General features: G+C 39.0%; 1 protein-coding gene across 15 annotated transcripts in view; it reads right to left on the bottom strand.

The window, feature by feature from the left end:
• The window catches only part of TANC1 (tetratricopeptide repeat, ankyrin repeat and coiled-coil containing 1), a 240,703-nt gene that overhangs the window by 82,110 nt on the left and 139,349 nt on the right, over nt 1–19,244 (bottom strand). For 12 of the 15 annotated variants that reach the window (XM_059704362.1, XM_059704351.1, XM_059704352.1 and 9 more), the window contains one exon: nt 10,969–11,073. The exons of the other annotated variants lie outside the window; for them this stretch is intronic. In XM_059704362.1, coding sequence (XP_059560345.1) covers nt 10,969–11,073 — 105 coding nt within the window. The remainder of the gene's footprint in view (nt 1–10,968; nt 11,074–19,244) is intronic. 15 annotated transcript variants of the gene reach the window in all.

Below are 19,244 nucleotides of genomic sequence, written 5' to 3' on the forward strand. Positions count from 1 at the left end.
CCAGTTACCGCCACTATAACTCCAAACCTATTAGCCATTCCCTTGCCTGCCCCCACAGTCTCAGAGAAAAGGTCTTTTCCACGCTAATGCTATTCTGGACCCTTTACAGTGTTAACCTCTCTAATTTCCTCACCAGGGAAGTAGCCAAAACCTACTTCTTATATGTTGGTAAGGCTCAAAAAAAAAAAAAAAAATGTGAGCAACACCTTAGAAACCAAACATCTTTGAGATAAGCTGCTATATCGAAGTTGGTCATTTGTTTTACCAATTTTAACACCAAGAGCCCCCATTTTTTACTAACATATAATTTTCAGGTTCCATGGACTCATATCTATATTTAATGTGCCTACATTTCTCTTACCTAAAAAACAATTCTGTTTATATTTTTTTCTGCCTTAAATAACTATTTCTGAACTCACTATTCCCTCAGAAGAATAAATTCCCTCCTTTTGTCTGATTATCAAACTGTTCCAACTTGGCCCACACTTAGTGCATTCATTTCCCATCTTCTTAAAGCCAGACTGTTAGAACCGTGAAAATCCCTGGAGATTACCAAAGATCATCCCATCAAGAGAAGCCTCCTCTCCACTCCCATCCTCCTCAAATTCTACCGAACTCTGGGCATTACAGACAATGTCCGGCCACTCACTGGCTGCAGGACCTTTAATATCAGCTTCCAAGACAGTATTTCTGAATCAAGTCTGATAAATGGAAATATGGTCTTGATTGATGTTAAATCCCTTCCTCTGCTTCTACCTATCCATGACCTTCTCCTTGCCCAACATCTGGTCTTCCTTGCCCTTTACTTACCAGAATTTGCCTGTTCTTTCTAGCTGTTCCTTCTCCTAAGCCATCAACCATTCCCCCCACCCCCTTGGGTCTCCCAAAACAGTATTTATAGAGTAGTATCCACCCATGAACCTGCACTGGTTTTGTTGGTTTCTAGACTGTAATTAAAAAAACATAGTTAACATACAAGTTACTATTAAGCTTTTTATCTCATCCACCCCCTATTGAATTATCACCAAATCTTAACATAGTTCGTTCAAAATGTGTCCTGAATTAGACTTTTTCTCTTCGTTCACCCTGCCTCTAATTTCTAAAGTCCTCAACTCAACTCCTCAAGTCTAGATAACCAAACATTTTGTTGTCAGTGCTCATCCTTAAAAATTGAGGACTCCAAAGAGTTTTGGCTTATGTGGATTATATATATATTGATGTTTCACACATTAAAAATAAAAAATAATGATAATAATTTAAGCCCGGCCGGCATGGCTCAGTGGTTGAGTGTCAACCTGTGAACCAGGAGGTCAAGGTTCTATTCCCAGTCAGGGCACATGCCTGGGTTTTGGGCTTGATCCACATTGGGGGGCATGCAGGAAACAGCCTATCAATGATTCCCTCTCATCACTGATGTTTCTATCTCTCTGCCTCTCTGAAATCAATAAAAATATATTTAAAGAATGATAATAATAATTTTAAAATGCATGCTAATGCATTTTAAGTTAATAAACACTACTACAACTTAAAAAAATAACTATTTTCCATTTTAAAAGTTAATTAATAAGGGTATTATTTTATATTTGTGCAAATCTTTTTAATGTCTCATTTAATAGAAGACAGCTGGATTTTAATGTCTGCTTCTACATTCAATCTACTATGATATATTCTTTTAGTTGAAATATGTGAATAATTGTGGCCTCAGACAGATATGTAGTTGGGAAAGGGAGAAAGATTTTTAGTTAATTATACATATTCTTTGATATCTCATCAAAACTTGACAAGTAGCTATTTCTTAAAGGTTAGTTCCAATGTTAATTCGGAATCCATATCAATGAACTTTTTGTACTCTGTTACAGTAAAATCCAACAGTCTGTTTTATGCTTCAAATGAATTTTAACCCATGCAAAATTTAGTAACATCATGCTTTGGGTCATTTCAAAAATACTGGTTTTATAGATCTGGTTTTACAAATGTTGATGCATTTTATTACACAATACCAAAAATATTACCTTCATTAATATCATCACAGACCTCAATTAAAAAGTCATAGTAAACAAATTGAGAGACAAAAATCACAATCATATCAATCAATGCAAAAAAGCATTTGACAAAATCCAACACCCTTTCTTGATAAAAACTCAGCAAAGTGAGAACAGAGGGATCATACCTCAACATAATAAAAGCCTTATATGACAAACCTACAGCCAACATCATACTCAATGGGCAAAAAATAAATTCATTTCCTCTAAGAACAGGAACAAGACAGGGATGCCCACTTTCACCACTCCTATTCTATATAATACTGAAAGTGCTAGCCATAGCAATCAGACAAGAAGAAGAAATAAAAGGCATCCAAATTGGAAAAGAAGTAAAACTGTCATTATTTGCAGATGACATGATACTGTACATAGAAAACCCCACAGACTCCATCAAAACAACTGCTAGACTTAATAAATGAATTGGGCAATGTAGCAGGATACAAAAATTAACACCCAGAAATCTATAGCTTTTTTAATATACCAATAATGAACTAACAGAAAGAGAAACTAAAAAACTAAAAAAAAAAAAAAAAAAAAAAAAATCCTGTTTACCATTGCACCAAAAAAATTAAGATACCTAGGAATAAACTTAACTAAGGAGGTAAAAGACCTGTACTCTGAAAACTACAGGACATTGAAAAAAGAGATAGAGGCAGACATAAACAAATGCAAGAACATACCGCTTTCATGGATTGGTAGAATCAACATCATTAAAATGTCCATACTACCCAAAGCAATTTATAGATTCATTGCAATCCCCATTAAAATACCAATGGCATATTTCACAGACCTAGAACAAACTCTCCAAAAATTCATCTGGAATAAAAAAAAGACCCCAAATAGCCACAGCAATCTGAGAAAGAAGACCAAAGTTGGAGGGATCACAATACCAGATATCAAGCTATATTACAAAGCCACGGTTTTCAAAACTGCCTGGTACTGGCACAAGAACAGATATATAGACCAATGGAACTGAACAGAGAACCCAGAAATTGACCCAAGCCATTATGCTCAATAAATATTTGAAAAGGAGTCAAGAGCATAAATAGAGTCAAGACAATCTCTTCAATAAATGGTGCTGGGAAAATTGGTCAGATACATGCAAAAAAAAATGAAACTAGATCACCAGCTTACACCATACACAAAAATAAACTTAAAATGGTTAAAGGACTTAAATGTGAGACCGGAAACCATAAAAATCTTAGAAGACTCCATAGGCAGCAAAATATCAGACATGTTGTAGCAATACCTTCACCAACACAGCTCCTAGGGCAATGGAAACTAAGGAGAAAATAAACAAATGGGACTACATCAAAATACAAAGCTTCTGCACAGCAAGAGAAACCATCAACAAACAACAAGAAAGCCCACTGCATGGGAGAACATATTTGCCAATGCTATTTCAGATAAGGGTTTAATCTCCAAAATTTACAGAGAACTCATACAACTTAACAAAAGGAAGGTAAACAATCCAATCAAAAATTGGGCAAAGGACCTAAATAGACACTTGTTGAAAGAGAACATACAGAAGGCCGAGAGACATATGAAAACATGCTCAAAGTCACTAATCATCCGAGAGATGCAAATCAAAACAACGAGGTACCACCTCACACCTGTCAGAATGGCTATCATCAACAAATCAATAAACGACAAGTGCTGGTGAGGATGTGGAGAAAAAGGAACCCTTCTGCACTGCTGATGGAAATGCAGACTGGTGCAGCCATTGTGGAGAACAACATGGAGTTTCCTCAAAAAATTAAAAATGGAACTCCCATTTGACCCAGTGATCCCACTTCTAGGAATATATCCCAAGAAGCTAGAAACACCAATCAGAAAGGATATATGCACCCCTATGTTCACAGCAGCACAATCCACCTTAGCTAAGACTTGGAAACAGCCTAAGTGCCATCAGCAGATGAGTGGATTAAAAAATGGTGGTACATCTACACAATGGAATACTATGCTGTGGTAAAAAAGAATAAACTTTTACCATTTGCAACAGCATGGATGGAAGAAGAGAGCATTATGCTAAGCGAAATAAGCCAGTCAGAGAAAGATAAATATCACACGATCTCACTCATATGTGGGATATAATGATCAACATAAACTGATGAACAAAAATAGATCCAGAGACAAGGGGCAGGGAAGGGGGTGGGGGTCAGAGATCAACCAAAGGACTTGTATGCATGCATATAAGCATAACCAATGGACACAGACACTGGGGCAGTGGGGGCTTGCCCTTTGGGGTGGGAGTGGTTGGTGGTCAATGGGGGGGGTGGCGGGGGAAGGAGACAGATGTAATACTTTAAACAATAAAAAAAAGGAAGAAAACAATGTAACTAGCTGTCTAAGGATGGATGACTAAATAAATTGTGGCACATATACAGGGTAGGCAAAAGTAGGTTTACAATTGTGAGTATGCAAAACAGTTTATTTTTGTATTATTGAACTTTTGTATTGTTTATTTGTACTTTTGTCTTATTATTATTTTCATTATCGCACACTCTTATGATTTATCCTTTAGGTAATGACGGGTGGTAATTTAACCTAATTTTGTCCACCCCTATATATAATGTAACAGTATATGGCCATAAAAAAGAAGGAAGGCCTGCCACCTGTGACAACATGAATGGAACTAGAGGGGATTCTGCTAAGTGAAATAAGTCAGATACATAAAGATAAAACTGCATGATCGCTTATGCGGAATCTGAAAAACGTCAAACACATAGAAGCAGAGCAGTGGTTACTACGGGCAGGGAAGAGGAATCAGGTGAGAGATGTTAGTTAAAGTCTAAAAACTTATGCAGGATGAGTAAGTCTAGAGATCTAATGGATGGCATGGTGACTATAGTTAATAATAATGTATTGAATCATGAAAATTTGTTAATGGAGTAGATTTCAGCTGATCTCCACATAATAAAAAATGGTAACTGTGTCAGAATATATGATAATTTGACTATAGTAATCATTTCACTATGTGTATATATATATATATATATATATATATAAAATAACCATGCTGTAGACCTTAAATACATACGATTTTTATTAAAAATAAACTTAAAAAAAAGTCTTAGAAAGCCGTCAATCTCAATGTGACAGATGCAAACTCCCCAAAATATAATTTTCACGTGAAAGGTCAAATTTTACCATTGGCAACTAATCCTGTCATGTTTTTTTGTTTTTTTTTAATTGAAGCAACATAGGCATTTTGTGCCTTTTAGAGAAAATGTGTGTCAAATACCAAATTCTGAATAAGCATGGTTTGTTGGTCATTCTTTCAAGTAAAACTGATAGTCCATTGGAAGGAAGGAAGGAAGGAAGGAAGGAAGGAAGGAAGGAAGGAAGGAAGGAAGGAAGGAAGGAAGGAAGGAAGGAAGGAAGAAGACTGTTCAGCTTGTAATGCAAACAGTCATACCAGTGCTTTTCCTGGGGACAACCAGCCTCTTCTAGCAGGCAAACCTCATTTCATCCGCACAGAATATTAAAATGATGAGTACTCAAGGGTCAAGATTTAATAACATTCGTTATTTTTAGTCTTTCACCAAGACATTCTTCGGTGAATTATTTTTGATGCAAGTGAGTGGTGGTGGAAAATATCCTGTGTGGCCCTAAAATAGCAGGTGTCCCTACCTTGGCATGAACTAAGGCATCAGAAGTTTTACCAATGATTCTTTACACCAGCACTGCAAATCTCCTCACAAAAGAAATGGGAATACCTTCTTAGTGTTATTATGAAATGAGTTTTGACCTTATGGATCCCTACAAGTAACACCTAGAAGTCCGCAGCCTATACACACTTTGAGAACCTCTGACTTAAGTGTCCAATTGTATTAAATTCTCCCTTTTCTTAAAAATAAATGAATAAGCTGTCCCGGCCGATGTGTGTCAACCTATGAATCAGGAGGTCACCGTTCTATTTCCACTCGGGGCATACACCCAGATTTCGGGCTCGATCCCCAGTGTGGGGGGCATGCGGGAGGCAGTCAGTCAATGATTCTCTCTCATCATTGATGTTTCTCTCTCCCTCTCCCTCTCCTTTCCACTCTAAAATCAATAAAAATATATTAAAAAATGAATAAGCCATAGTCTCACACACTCCTCACCCTAATAACTGACCTCTCATCTTCCCTTACCTTCTCAACTCCTTGGGGTAGAAACAGGGGTCGTGCCCCACCAATTCCACTTCCTTATCACCTACCTACAACTCAAACTCATTCACCTTCACAACTCTCCTCAAACATCCCTGTTAAGCACAGTAATAGGTTTTTAGAACAGTCCACTTCCTCTTTTGTTATTCCTGTATATTTTGACCTTACAAATACTGTCCTGCAAGGGGCAAGCAGCGGCCACCATGAAAGACACACAGAGGGAAAATCCATGGTTCCAGGATATGTGTGGTTTTACGGGTTCTCCTCCTGCCCCTTAGCTGGTGCTCCTCAGTCCTCTTCTCTCAATGACCTTGTCCTTAGTCTAACATATCTGATCTCCTGTAAACAAAGGCTGCCCAGTTGACGTCCTGAGCTCTTTCTTGAGCACCAGTTTGGTTTTCCAACTGTTCATTGGACACTTTTACCTAAATGCTCCACCAGCACCTCCAACTGAACATGCCTGGAACTGAACTCAAACTGAAATGGATCATTTCCTCTCCTCCACTGCTCTAAACGTACTCTCAAAGCCTGCAAGTGGGCAGGGGTGAGCGAGAAGAGGTCAATGGGAGGACAAGGGGGACATATGTAATACTTTCAACAATAAAGATTTAAAATAAGTAAATAAAAAGCCTGGATGTCATCATCTTTGCCTCTAACAGCTCCTGGCCCTTGCACTTTCTCATGAATCTTCCTGTTCATCACCTCTTCTTCCCTGATCCTGTTCTAATCTGAGATCTTATTTTCTCACTTTACAGCCTTTCTCTGATTCTAGTCTGCTTCCTGCTCATTCTATCCGATGCCAGGTAAATCTTAAGGCATAGGTCCAACCAATTAAGTGTTTCCTGGTGCCTTCATGTGCATCCGATTCATCACACAGCTGGAATCAGTCAACACTACTTCCCCCCTCGCATGATAATCACTCTGTACACAGGGCCTTTAATCCGCAATCAGACTCTAAGCCTCTGTGAAGAAAAGACCTATGCTTGATAACCCATCTCAAATAGCACCCAACATAGAGCTTTTCACAGCATAGGAATGTAATTAATATTTATTTAAGGAAGTAGAGAATGAATGGATATTCTACCTCTAGTCTCTCTTCACCACACACATACCAGGTGTGTCCCCTCTCTGTACTTTAGTTTAATAAAACTTTACTTGACTATTCATCAAATAGTCCATTACTATTCTAAGAAGAAGCTGAAAATCAATAGCAGGAGCTAGGTTATCGCTTGGGAAAGGAAGAATAAGGTCTGGAGAAAACAGTTATGTTTTATTTGTTTACCTGAGGAGTGGGTAGACAAATGCCATTAGTTTTTACACCCTTTTCATTCTCTACATCTTTTTAAATGCCTGAAAAAATAACCAAAAACATAAGGCATCGATATTAACTTAAACACAGATCTAAAAAAGACCCACACCTCCCAATAAGAGAGTTTGGCATTTAATGATTCTGCTGTTTTGTATGTGTCAGTTTTACTTGCTAACCAGACTGCCAGAAAAAAATGTTTAATCATATTTTGAGATTGATCTTCACCGAGCAATGACTCATAAGACTAAAACTTTCTCACCCCTCCCCATCAAAGCTTGCTCAAGTAGCTAATGACAGATTGAAGCCGACCTAAATGGATTATGGTTGCCCTTAATTTAAAGAAACACAGCTGTGAATCCTATTGTAACTTAGTAATCCTCTCTAACTTATCCAGTTTTTTACTTGCCCTTAAGGCAATGGTATTATTTTGTGGGTAAATGACATTTTCCCCCTAAACAATATGTTGCTTTACGATAGAAGGCTTATTTGTGAAGAACTCATTCTGTGTGACAGAGCCATTTGATAGGAAAAGAGGGATTGTATTTTGTTTTAGGACCTCATTAACTCACTCTTTTTTGCCGAGTAGAAAATGCTGTTCTTCAAAAATATTTTAAAACATTGAATAGAGTAGAATGTCTTTCCCTAAAGATGTCTCCAGATGAATTCAAACTTTTAACAGGTTCTTTGCTTGCATTAAAAAAATGTCCATCTGTCCATATAACCACTTCCCAGGTGGCTAAAATATGCAACTTATATGTAACTGTAATTACTTATAAATTAATAATTTCAAAGTACTCATTGATTTTATTTTACTTTGATTTAAATTTTATACAGAAAGCCAAGAATCAAGAATTTATGGAGCTACATGACCATAAAGCAAGGCAGCTAGCCTGGAGAGGGTATGGCAAACATTTAGGAAGCACATTTAGGAAGATATTTCATGAGTCTATGTGAAATTTTGAAAGCACTTTGCTAGGAGCTATTTTCATAGAGTTTGTTAGTCTGGTGAAGACTGAGATGCTATTATTGACGGCACCTGGAAAAATGTCTTAGAGATTTAAAAAAAAAATGCCCAAAGGAAATATGGAAAGCATAAGCCCAAGATTTAAACTAAAACTTAAGTGATGAAATGAAGCCCTAGAAGTGGACCTGTACATGCTTGGGTCAAACTCAAACTCAATTAGCTTTAATTCAGCCCAGCCTCTCCGGTAGGTTCAATGACCTGGACAAAAAATGTACATGTTAATATGTCAAACTTAATCCCATTGAAATTTAAAGGATTCCATGGGAATTACAAAACACACCATCCTTGACTCTCTGTCAACTTGGATTCTGTTAGGCAACCACCTCCTCCTCACCTAACAGTTAACTCTGCTTGGTCTTCCACCAACACCATGACTAACCACAAAACGACCATGTGCCCACAAACACGAACAATACCCCTTTTCCAAACACCTAAAATAGAGAAAACGTACCCTTGTTTTTTAATTCTATGCAAAACTTCTGGAAACTTCTTATCCTTATTCACAGCCCAGGTATGTCATAATTTCAGATCCCCTGGAGACTGATGTCAAATCCAAGAGCTTAAGTCTTAGCAGTGAGTGCTCATGAAAACTACAGGCAACTCCAGCAATATCAATCACTACACTTGAATTCAGCTCAGCTGGCGCCAAGCATAAGAATGCCTCCTCACCCCCAGAAAGACAGCCAATTCTGCCTTGAGCAAGAGGAGGGAAGTTGACAATGGAAGCTATTTATAAACTCTTTTCTTTGCCCAATAAAAATCCTAAATTTCTCCCCCATTCTCACTCTAGCATAAGTAATAAACCCTAGACAGGAACTCAACAATACTCTCCATCAGGGAGGAAGAGGTTATATAATGGAGGCTAGGCCAGCCAAAATGCAAGGGACATAACCACCCAGGATTACAAAGACTTTTGGGGTGGGAATGAGGGCAAAAGGTGGCAGGCTTATTCTGAAATGGGAAGATGACTGATACTTACTTTAGAGAAACAGTGTTTTATTTTTCTATTCAACACTCAGAACATAAATGAGAACAGATCAACACACGGACACCCTGAACCTATGAATTCACAACGAAGAGGGTCCTCATGTATGTAGGATGGCCATCCTAACCAGATACCACCATGGACTCTCCTGTCTTCATCACCGCACTACCCTGCCTGTCCCTCAGCACAAATCCGAGTGTGAACCTCCTACCTACGCCTAATGACTGGGTGCCTGGCCAGAGGAAAAAGGGTGGAATTTCTCATGCCAAACCACACACTCTACCTCCTCTTCCCTGTCCCATGTGCCCAGCTCCTGGCCCCATCTCATCCACCACCCATCCCAAACTCCTCTTCCCAATTTTCATTTTTTTGCCAATCCCTCCTCTCTCAATTCATTTTTTTTAGCTTTATTTTCAGCACCACCACCCCACTCCATGTTCCCACCCACTCCCCATCACACAAAATGCAGAAACAGAGAACACACACCTGGTGGTTAGAACATAAAGAGGCTGTATGCCCACACCCCACAACTTAGGAGAGCAGGGTGCCAGATATTTCTAAGTGCAAATATGGATGTGTTTTCCTGTCTCTTTCAGCATTACTACATGAGCTTGTGCCCACACTGAGGATAAAACAGGTTACCTACGTAAGCCAGGGTTCCTTAACATGTTTATTTAGGAAAATAGGATGTAAATTCAAAACACAAATTAAATACCAAAGAGCTGTCAGTTGGGCAACCCCTTACCCCAAGAAAGGAACAAAGGGGTAAATTCTTAAATTGATTTAAAAAAATAAAAAAATATTAATACATCTATGAAATGCTCTAAGTTTTTAATGCCTGTTACACATATTTCCAGATATTGGGGGGGGGGGGAAGCAAAATATAAAATGTCTTCTTGAAAAGGTTTCAATTAGTTTGGGTTTTTTGGGTGTGTGGGTTTTTTTTGGCCCACTTCTATATTCCCCTAAAGAAAAACTTTAGATGTTAAGAAATAAGCATTCAAAAGCTACCAAATGGTTTTAAGTAAACTAATTATTAGAAGCTTCATGCAGCTAAAGTTTCAGCTGTCCAGTGAAAGCCTATTGTTGAATATTCTAAAACGATGGAGTACTAAAAAACAAAACAACGTCTTGGAAGCATTCTCGTGGCTGCTTTTCCATATCCCCCCTTGCCGGGGAGGTCAAACTTGAGAGGAAATAAGAGTGAACCCTTAAACACTGCATATGTACCAACTCAGCTATTCCTACACTATGCACACACTAGTAATTCCAAGAATGCACATTAGTGGAACAGACCTCTGTAACTAGCTGAGGGGGAAAAAAACTCTCCCAAACACATTCAGTTTAGTAAAAGCATTCCTGCAAGAGGCACTCAAGTTTCACTCAGAAATGAAATGTCCTTACATACAATCTTTGGGGGGCTTGAGGGGGAGGGATCATTGAAAACAGATTCTTACCATTCTCATTAGGCTCTGTTGGCTGGGACACGTCTCTGAACGGGATTATAACTGCATCTCCAGGCACTCTGGGGCTTTCCACATACTTGGGCTTCCTGACGGGACCTGTAGTGGGAAAGATCTGAGTGTGGCTAATTTTTTCCAGATGCAAAGCTCAGCATGTGCAGTGTGTGTCCTCACCAGGACCCAAACATGCCTAAAGGAAGAGCCAGCCCTCTCCCCTCCCTTGAGCGCACGCGCGCGCACACACACACACACACACACACACACAGAGTCATCTCAGTACAGACACGGGAATGTCCAGCCTGCGCTGCCAAAGAAGAAGTGGGTAAGGTCAGTTTTGAGAATGTAAACTTGGACAGAAACCAAGCTGCTCTTCTGCGGTGACGTCCCTACAGCTGTCCTCGGTGTGTGTCAAGCAAGTGATTTTGACATGTTCAAACCTGGACAGCTCGTGGCGAAGGGTTTTATCTTTGGAATTTTTCTCCAACTGGGACAAAGATGATTGGGTGGCTTGGTCGCTCCGAAGTCAGGAGGCAAGGATTGCAAACAGCCAGCCTGTAATATCAACACACTCCGAGCAGCCTCAGAATGCAGGCATTTTATCAGGCTGTGACGCATGGCAACTGTGTGGGGCAGAGAAGACGACTGCTTTCTTGGCAGCTGACACGGCTGCCTGCACACAGGCACAGCAGCCAGTCTGGTGTGTGAGTCAGAGATACAAGAGAGCTTCAGAGTCAAATCTCTCCCTTCTCCCGCAACCCCAACTTATTGGGAAATCTGGAATTCTTACTAAGACTAAATGGAACCCTCCCACGTTGCTAGAGCAATGTACAGCAGCCACTCTGGAAAATAGTTTGGCAGTTCCTCAAAAGGGTTAAACAAAGAGTTATCAATTGACCCAACAATTCCACTTCTATGTGCATGTACATTCCCACAAAAATTTGTGCGTGAATGTTCCTAGTTGCATTATTCATAACAGCCAAATGTCCATCAACTGATGACAAGATGTTATATATCCACACACTGGAATATTATTGGGCAATAAAAAGGAATGGAGTTCTGATTCAGGCATGCCATAACATGGGTGAAACCTGAAAACATTATGCTAACTGAAAAAAGCCAGTCGCCAAAGACCACATACTATATGATTACATTCATATGAATGTCTGGAAGAGACAAATTAATAAGAGACAAAATATGAATGGTTGCCAGAGGCTGGGAGATATGCAGACTTATGGAGTGTTGGCTTACGGGTATGGGACTTCTTTCTAGGGTGATAAAAATGTTCTAAAATTAGGGTGTGCTGATGGTTGCACAACCTGTGACTATGCTAGAAATTGCTGTAGTATACACTTTAATGAGTGAATTGTATGCTATGAGAATTGTATCTAAATAAATCTGCTTACCCCCAAAAAAGATTACCTATTTTGTCTGCTGCTTTGAAACATCATATTACATTTTGGTCCCAAATCTCACTGGACTCTCATTTTCCTTGATTGCCTGATGCTGAACATGGGCTTTTAACAAGGCCACAGAGCCAGGAAACATTTCACACAGGTCAAGAGGAAGGGTGGTGGGAAGAGGGCCAGACAGGGGTCCACAGCTCTCCCAGCGGCTCAGCCCTGAGCCAAGGTCCTGAGCCCCTGGGGGCCTCAGCTCCATCACCACACACTGAAGGGATGAGTCAGCCCAATTCTGAGCATCCTCCCGTGTCAAACATCTTACACATCTGAGAAATTCTGTTCCGAATGAGGTTTACGGTGAGAGATGCTGCCATCTAAAGGTTTCCTGCAAAAGCATCTCTACCACCATAAAAATAATTCAATGCCCTGACAGCTATATAATGTACCACCTCTTAAAAAAACAAAACAAACAAACAAACAAAAAAACTACGTTATCAAAGAAATGCATGGTACTAGCAAACAGGGATATTATTTCCAACTTTGGACACCGTGGTTTCTGAAACCTTTTTCTCCTCCAGGATCCAATCTGAGATTCCACTGCATTCCGTGGTGTTTAGTCATCCTGTCTCCCTCCTTTCTCTTCCTGGCAGTTCCTCAGTCTTTCCTTGTTTCTCATGACCTTGACTATTTTGAAGCCTACTGGTGGGTATTTTACACTATTTCCCTCAATTTGGATTTGTCTGATGTTTCCTTGTGCTTAGACTTGGGTGATAGGCTTTTGGAAGAACACCACAGGGGCGGCATCCCCCCCGCATCACATTTTATTGTGATATCTCATGATTTCAACATGACTTTTACTGGTGAAATAACCATGATCACTTAGGGAGGTCTATCAGGTCTCTCACTATAAGGTTTCCAGTTGTCTTTTTCTTTCCTCTGCTCCTTCTAAGTGAGTCACTAAGTTCAGGCCACACTCAGAGGAGAGGAGAATTAAGGTCCACCTCCCAGAGGAAAGAATGTCAAGGAATTTTTGGATATTTGTTTAAAAAAACCACAGTAATTAGTAAGTGTTTTGGGGGAGGTGCTTTGAGCTAACTTCAGCACTCATTTGTGGTGCCGCCTGCAGCATTTATTCCTGAGGTGCTCCAATGGTGATTTTATCCTTTCCTCATTTCTTTACATGTATTACTCGGAATTCTTCTCTAAGGAATATCTGCCCATGTCAGAAAGGGATTGTTGAAAGGTTAAAATGGAATGGTTATGGGGAAAGAAGGAGAATATGCTCACAATATAGGTGGATGATACAAGCTTCATAACAGAATACAAAGCACAATTCAGATTTTATCTAAGACATACACATATCTATATAGGAATATGTGTGGAGGGAAAGACAGGGGAAAGGGCAAACTAGGAAACTAAGAAACTAAGATATTTGCTGTGGAGAACCCAGAAACTAGGAAGGGCCCGAACAGGGCGGGTAGAAAACGGAACCAGGACAAATATGAGAATCTTTCTTCATGTTTGGTTTGGGACCTATTCCCTACGGTAAAGAGATCACAGATGTATTTCTCTCTGGTCATCTGCTCTTTTCTATTTAAAATACTTAGGAGAGATAATGAACTTTATTATTATTGCCTGATTATTCGAATTGCCCCCGTGAGCAACCATGCCACTTACACAAGAGTTACCTGTAAGTTTCTGCTCACTTTAACTCTTCCGGGTATAGTAACAGCAGATCTAAAAAGATCTACTTCCTGGCTCCAATCTACCTACCCCATACGTCTTCAAAAACATTCTCTAATAGTAAGTACTTTCTTAAAATGTGGGTTATGTGCCATGAGCATACAATGGTCATTATGAACGGCTGGGACACTGAACCCCAATGTCACGCAGTGCCTTCAGAAAGCATTCATGCCCACCCATTTAATTGTCTGAACTGTGCTCTGTTCGGGGACCAACCGCTAACTATAATAATTACTCAACACTGAGGAGGAGTGAGGGTAACAAGAGCCTCTAGGCTGACCACAGTGAGCAGTGACGCAAGATACAAAAGGAGACCTAGAATATACTAAAGTAAATAAGATGTGTCCTACGTGGTCACACAAGACTAAGCACTTGCAAACATTAATTCATTCAAACCTAATAACTTAGGGAGAAAAGCACTATTTCCCCCATTTTTAGTTCAGGAAACTGAGGCTCCAACCAGTTAATCTGCTCATGGCCCAGACATGGCAAAGCAGAAATACCAACGGTTCTGGGGTCTGTGCAGGTGTGAAGCCCACATATTAACCCTCCCTTAGCACTTATAAAAGTAGGAAATCCAGATTAAATCTGCGTTTGTAGAAAAGGCCAGGGCAGTGGAACCTCCCACCATCCAATCGTCCATGGGCCTTGGCTGAACAGTCATGCTTACTTGTCTCTGATCCCCTCTAACTTTTACTAGGATTTGAAGTATTATGAGGTGAATATAAACAACGGCTCTCCAACATGGTCCTTTTATTGAAGAAGCTTTTTACAAAAAGCAGGGCCTCAAACACTATAAAACAAGGTAAGTTTATAACCACAGGGGTTTATTCATCCCCCTCTAGATTGCTCATTAGAGAATCTGTGTGCACTTTCCATTAAACACAGCAGATGAACCCTTGTTTGCCTTCTCTGCCTTTTCAAATATCATTAAAGTTGCAGTAAAGGGATTTGAGAGAGACCGATGGGGAAAGGAGACAACCACAGGCCAGAAACCAAACTTCTGAAAGTTGGAAACAGATTGCCAAGGAGCAGTGGATGGAGCCGACTAGAAAAGGTGAGTGCTGGGAGGGAGACAGGAGAAATCAGTTTCAGACAGGAGACACCGCTGAAGGCAGGGGCACAGGTGGGGTCAAACACACGACAATGGGTTGAAAATCTATTTACGACCTCACCCCCCCACTCCAAACCAGGAGCATCCCTTCCCTCATCCTGGAGACTGAGTTTTTCTCTGAGAAGGTTGAAAACTAAGACAATGGAGACTCAAGAGCTGAACTCTTGAGTGCTACACTAAATAACAGATTAAGGAAAAATTCTACATGCAGATTGGTGGGTTCAATGTGGACGCATGCTCCCTCTTAGTTATAAAAACAACAACAACAAGCTAGCCCACCACAGCAAGAAGAAACTAAAGGATTCCTCTCTGGGGAAACTCAACAAGAGAAAAGACCTATAAATAATCACAGTTGGGGACATGCCAAGAAATGACAGGTCCTATCCTGGTGAGGTAGCTCAGTTGATTACAGCATTGCCTGGATACACCAAGGTTTCCGGTTTGATCTCTGGACAGGGCACATAGAAGAATCACCCAATGAATCAACAAGGAAACAGCACCCTTAAACAATACACTAGATAAGATGGATTTGATATTTGCAGAACATTTCATCCCAAAACTGCAGAATATACAATCTTCTCAAGTGCACATGGAACATTCTCAAAGACAGACCACATGTTAGGACACAGAACAAGTCTCTACACTATGTAGAGTTTAAGAAGACTGAAATCATATCAGGTATCTTCTTAGATCACATCAGCACGAAGCTAGAAATCAGCTACAATGAAAACACTCAAAGACATGCAAACACATAGAAGCTAAATAGTGTGTTATTAAACAATGAATGAGTTACCAATGAGATCAAGGTTGAAATAAAAAACTTCCTGAAAACAAATGAAAATGAACACACAACAACACAAAGTTTATGGGACACAGTAAAAATAGTCCTGAGAGAGAAGTTCACAGTGTTACAGGCCTAAAGATCAAAGCAAAAATAAATAACATAGAGACTAAAAAAGAAATAAAATAGAAAAGATCAATGAAACCAAGAGCTGGTTCTTTAAAAATATAAAGATTGATGAACCTTTAGCCAGACTCATCAAGAAATAAAGAGAGAGGACCCAAATAAATAAAATCAGCAGTGAAAGAGATGAAGTAATAACTGATAGTATGGAAATATAAAGGATTGTGAGAAAATACTATGAGCAACTATATGCCAACAAACTGGACAACCTGGGTGAAATGAACAAATTCCTAGAAACATAGAATTCCAAGACTGACTCAGGAAGACTCAGAAAATCTGAATAGGCCAATAACTAATGAAATTGAAGAAGTAATAAAAAAATAAAAAATAAAACTTCCAACAAACAAAAGTCCTGGACCATATAGATTTACGGGCAAGATTTACCAAACATTCAAAGAAGAACTAACAAATATGCTCCTCAAATTATTATAAAAACCTCAAGAAGATGGAAGAGTTCCAAATTTTTTTATGAGGCCAGCATTATCCTAATTCCAAAACCAGATAAAGACACTACAAAGAAAGAAATTACAGGCGAATAGCATGATGAACATAGATGCTAAAATCCTCAACAAAATATTAGCAAATGGGATCCAACAATACACCATGACCAAGTGGGATTTATTCTAGGATGCAAGGTTGGTACAATATTCGCAAATCAATAAATGTTATCTAGTACATAAATAAAATGAAGGATAAAAATCACATGATCAATCCTGGATGCTGTGGTTCAATTGGTTGAGCACTGCCCCATGTACCAAAAGGTCACTGGTACAATTCCCAGTCAGGGCACATGCCCAGGTTGCAGGTTCAATCCCCGGTTGGGACACGTATACAAGGTAATCAATGATGTTTCTCTCTCACATCGATGTTTCTCTCTCTTTCTCTCTCTCTTTCTCTCTCTCTCTGCCTCCCTCCTTCCCTCCCTCCTTCTCTCCCTCACTCCCCCTTCCTTTCTAAAATTAACAGAAACATAATTTTAAGAATCACATTATCATATTAATTGATACAGAAAAAGCATTTGACAAAATCCAGCACCCATTCTTAATAAAAACTCTCAGGAAAGTGGGAATAGTGGGAACATACCTTAACATAGTAATGGCCATATATGACAAACCTACAGCCAACATCATACTCAATGGGCAAAACTGAAAGAGTTTCCCTTAAAAAACAGGAACAAGACAAGGATGTCCACTTTCACCACTCTTATTCAACCTAGTACTAGAAGTCCTAGCAATAGCAATCACAAAAGAAGAAAAAAATAAAAGGCACCCAAATTGGAAAGAAGGAATTAAAACTGTCATTATTTGCATATAGCATGATATTGTACATAGAAAACCCTAAAGACTACACCAAAAAACTACTAGATTTAATAAATGAATTTGGCAAAGTAGCAGGAACAAAATTAATATCCAGAAATCAGTGGCATTTTTATATACCAATAATGAACTCTCAGAAAGAAACTAAGAAAACAGTCCCATTTACCATTGCAATGAAAAATATAAGGAACTAGGAATAAATTTAACCAAGAAGGTAAACGACCTATACTCAGAAAACTATAAGACATTAAAAAAAAGAAGAAAAAGAAGAAACAAAGGAAGATACAAACAAGTGGAAGAAAATACTGTGTTCACGGATTGGAAGAATTAACATCATTAAGATGTTCATACTACCCAAAGAAATATATATCAGCATACTTCGCAGATCTAGAACAAATATTCCAAGAATTTATATGGAACCTAAAAGGACACCGAACCGTAGCAGCAATCTTGAGAAAGAAGAACAAAGTTGGAGGGATCACAATATCGTATATCAAAGCCATTGTAACCAAAACAGCCTGGTACAAGCACAAAAGCAGGCATATAAATCAATGGAATAGAACAGGGACCCCAGAAATTGATCCACGCCAATATGGTCAATTAATATTTGACAGAGGAGGCAAAAGCATATAATGGAGTAAAGACAGTCTCTTCAATACATGGTGTTGGGAAATCTGTACAGGTACATGCAAAAAATGAAACTATGCCATCTACTTACACAATACACAAGAATAAACTTAAAATGGATAAAAGACTTAAATTTAAGCTGTGAAACCATAAAAATCTTAGAAAACATCAGCAGTAAAATCTCAGACATCTCATGTAGCAGAATTTTCACCAATACATCTTCTAGGGCAAAAGAAACACAGGAAAAAATAAACAATTAGGACTACATCAAACTAAAAAGCTTCTGCACAGCAAAAGAAACCATCCTCAAAATTAAAAGGGAACTCACTGTATGGGAAAATGCATTTGCTAGTGATACGTCTAATAAGGGGTTAATTTTCAAAATATATAAAGAACTCATAGAACTCAACAAAAGGAAGACAAACAATTCAATTAAAAACTGGGCAAGAGACCTTAATAGACACTTCTCCAAATAAAACATGCAGATGGCCAAGAGCCATGAAAAAAATGCTCAATGTCACTAATCATCAGAGAGATGCAAATAAAACCATAATAAAATATCACCTCACATTCTTTCAGAATGTCTACCAGCAACAATCCAACAAACAGCAAGTTTTGGCGAGGATGTGGGGTAAAGGGAACCCTAGCACACTGCTGGGATGTGGGAATGCAGACTGCTGCAGCCACTGTGAAAAACAGTATGGAGATTCCTAAAAAAATAAAAAATGAAACTGCAGTGATCCAACTTCTGGAAAAATATCCTAAGAATCCTGAATCACTGATCAGAAAAAAACATATGCACCCCTATGTTCATAGCAGTGTTATCTACAATAGCTAAGATCTAGAAACAATCCGTAGATGAGTGGATGAAAAAGCTGTGGTACAGTTACATAATGGAATACTATGCAGCAGTAAAAAAGAAGGATCTCTTATCCTTTGAGACAGCATGGATGAACCTGGAGATTATTATGCTAAACGAAATAAGCCAGTCAGAGAAAGAAAAATATCACATGACTGTACTTATATGTGGAATCAAATGAACAAAATAAACTGATGAACAAATAGGTCCAGAGACATGGAAGCATGGAACAGACTGACAGATCTCA

Source organism: Myotis daubentonii, chromosome 7 (genome assembly GCF_963259705.1).
Source record: "Myotis daubentonii chromosome 7, mMyoDau2.1, whole genome shotgun sequence".
Taxonomy (NCBI): Eukaryota; Metazoa; Chordata; class Mammalia; order Chiroptera; family Vespertilionidae; genus Myotis; species Myotis daubentonii.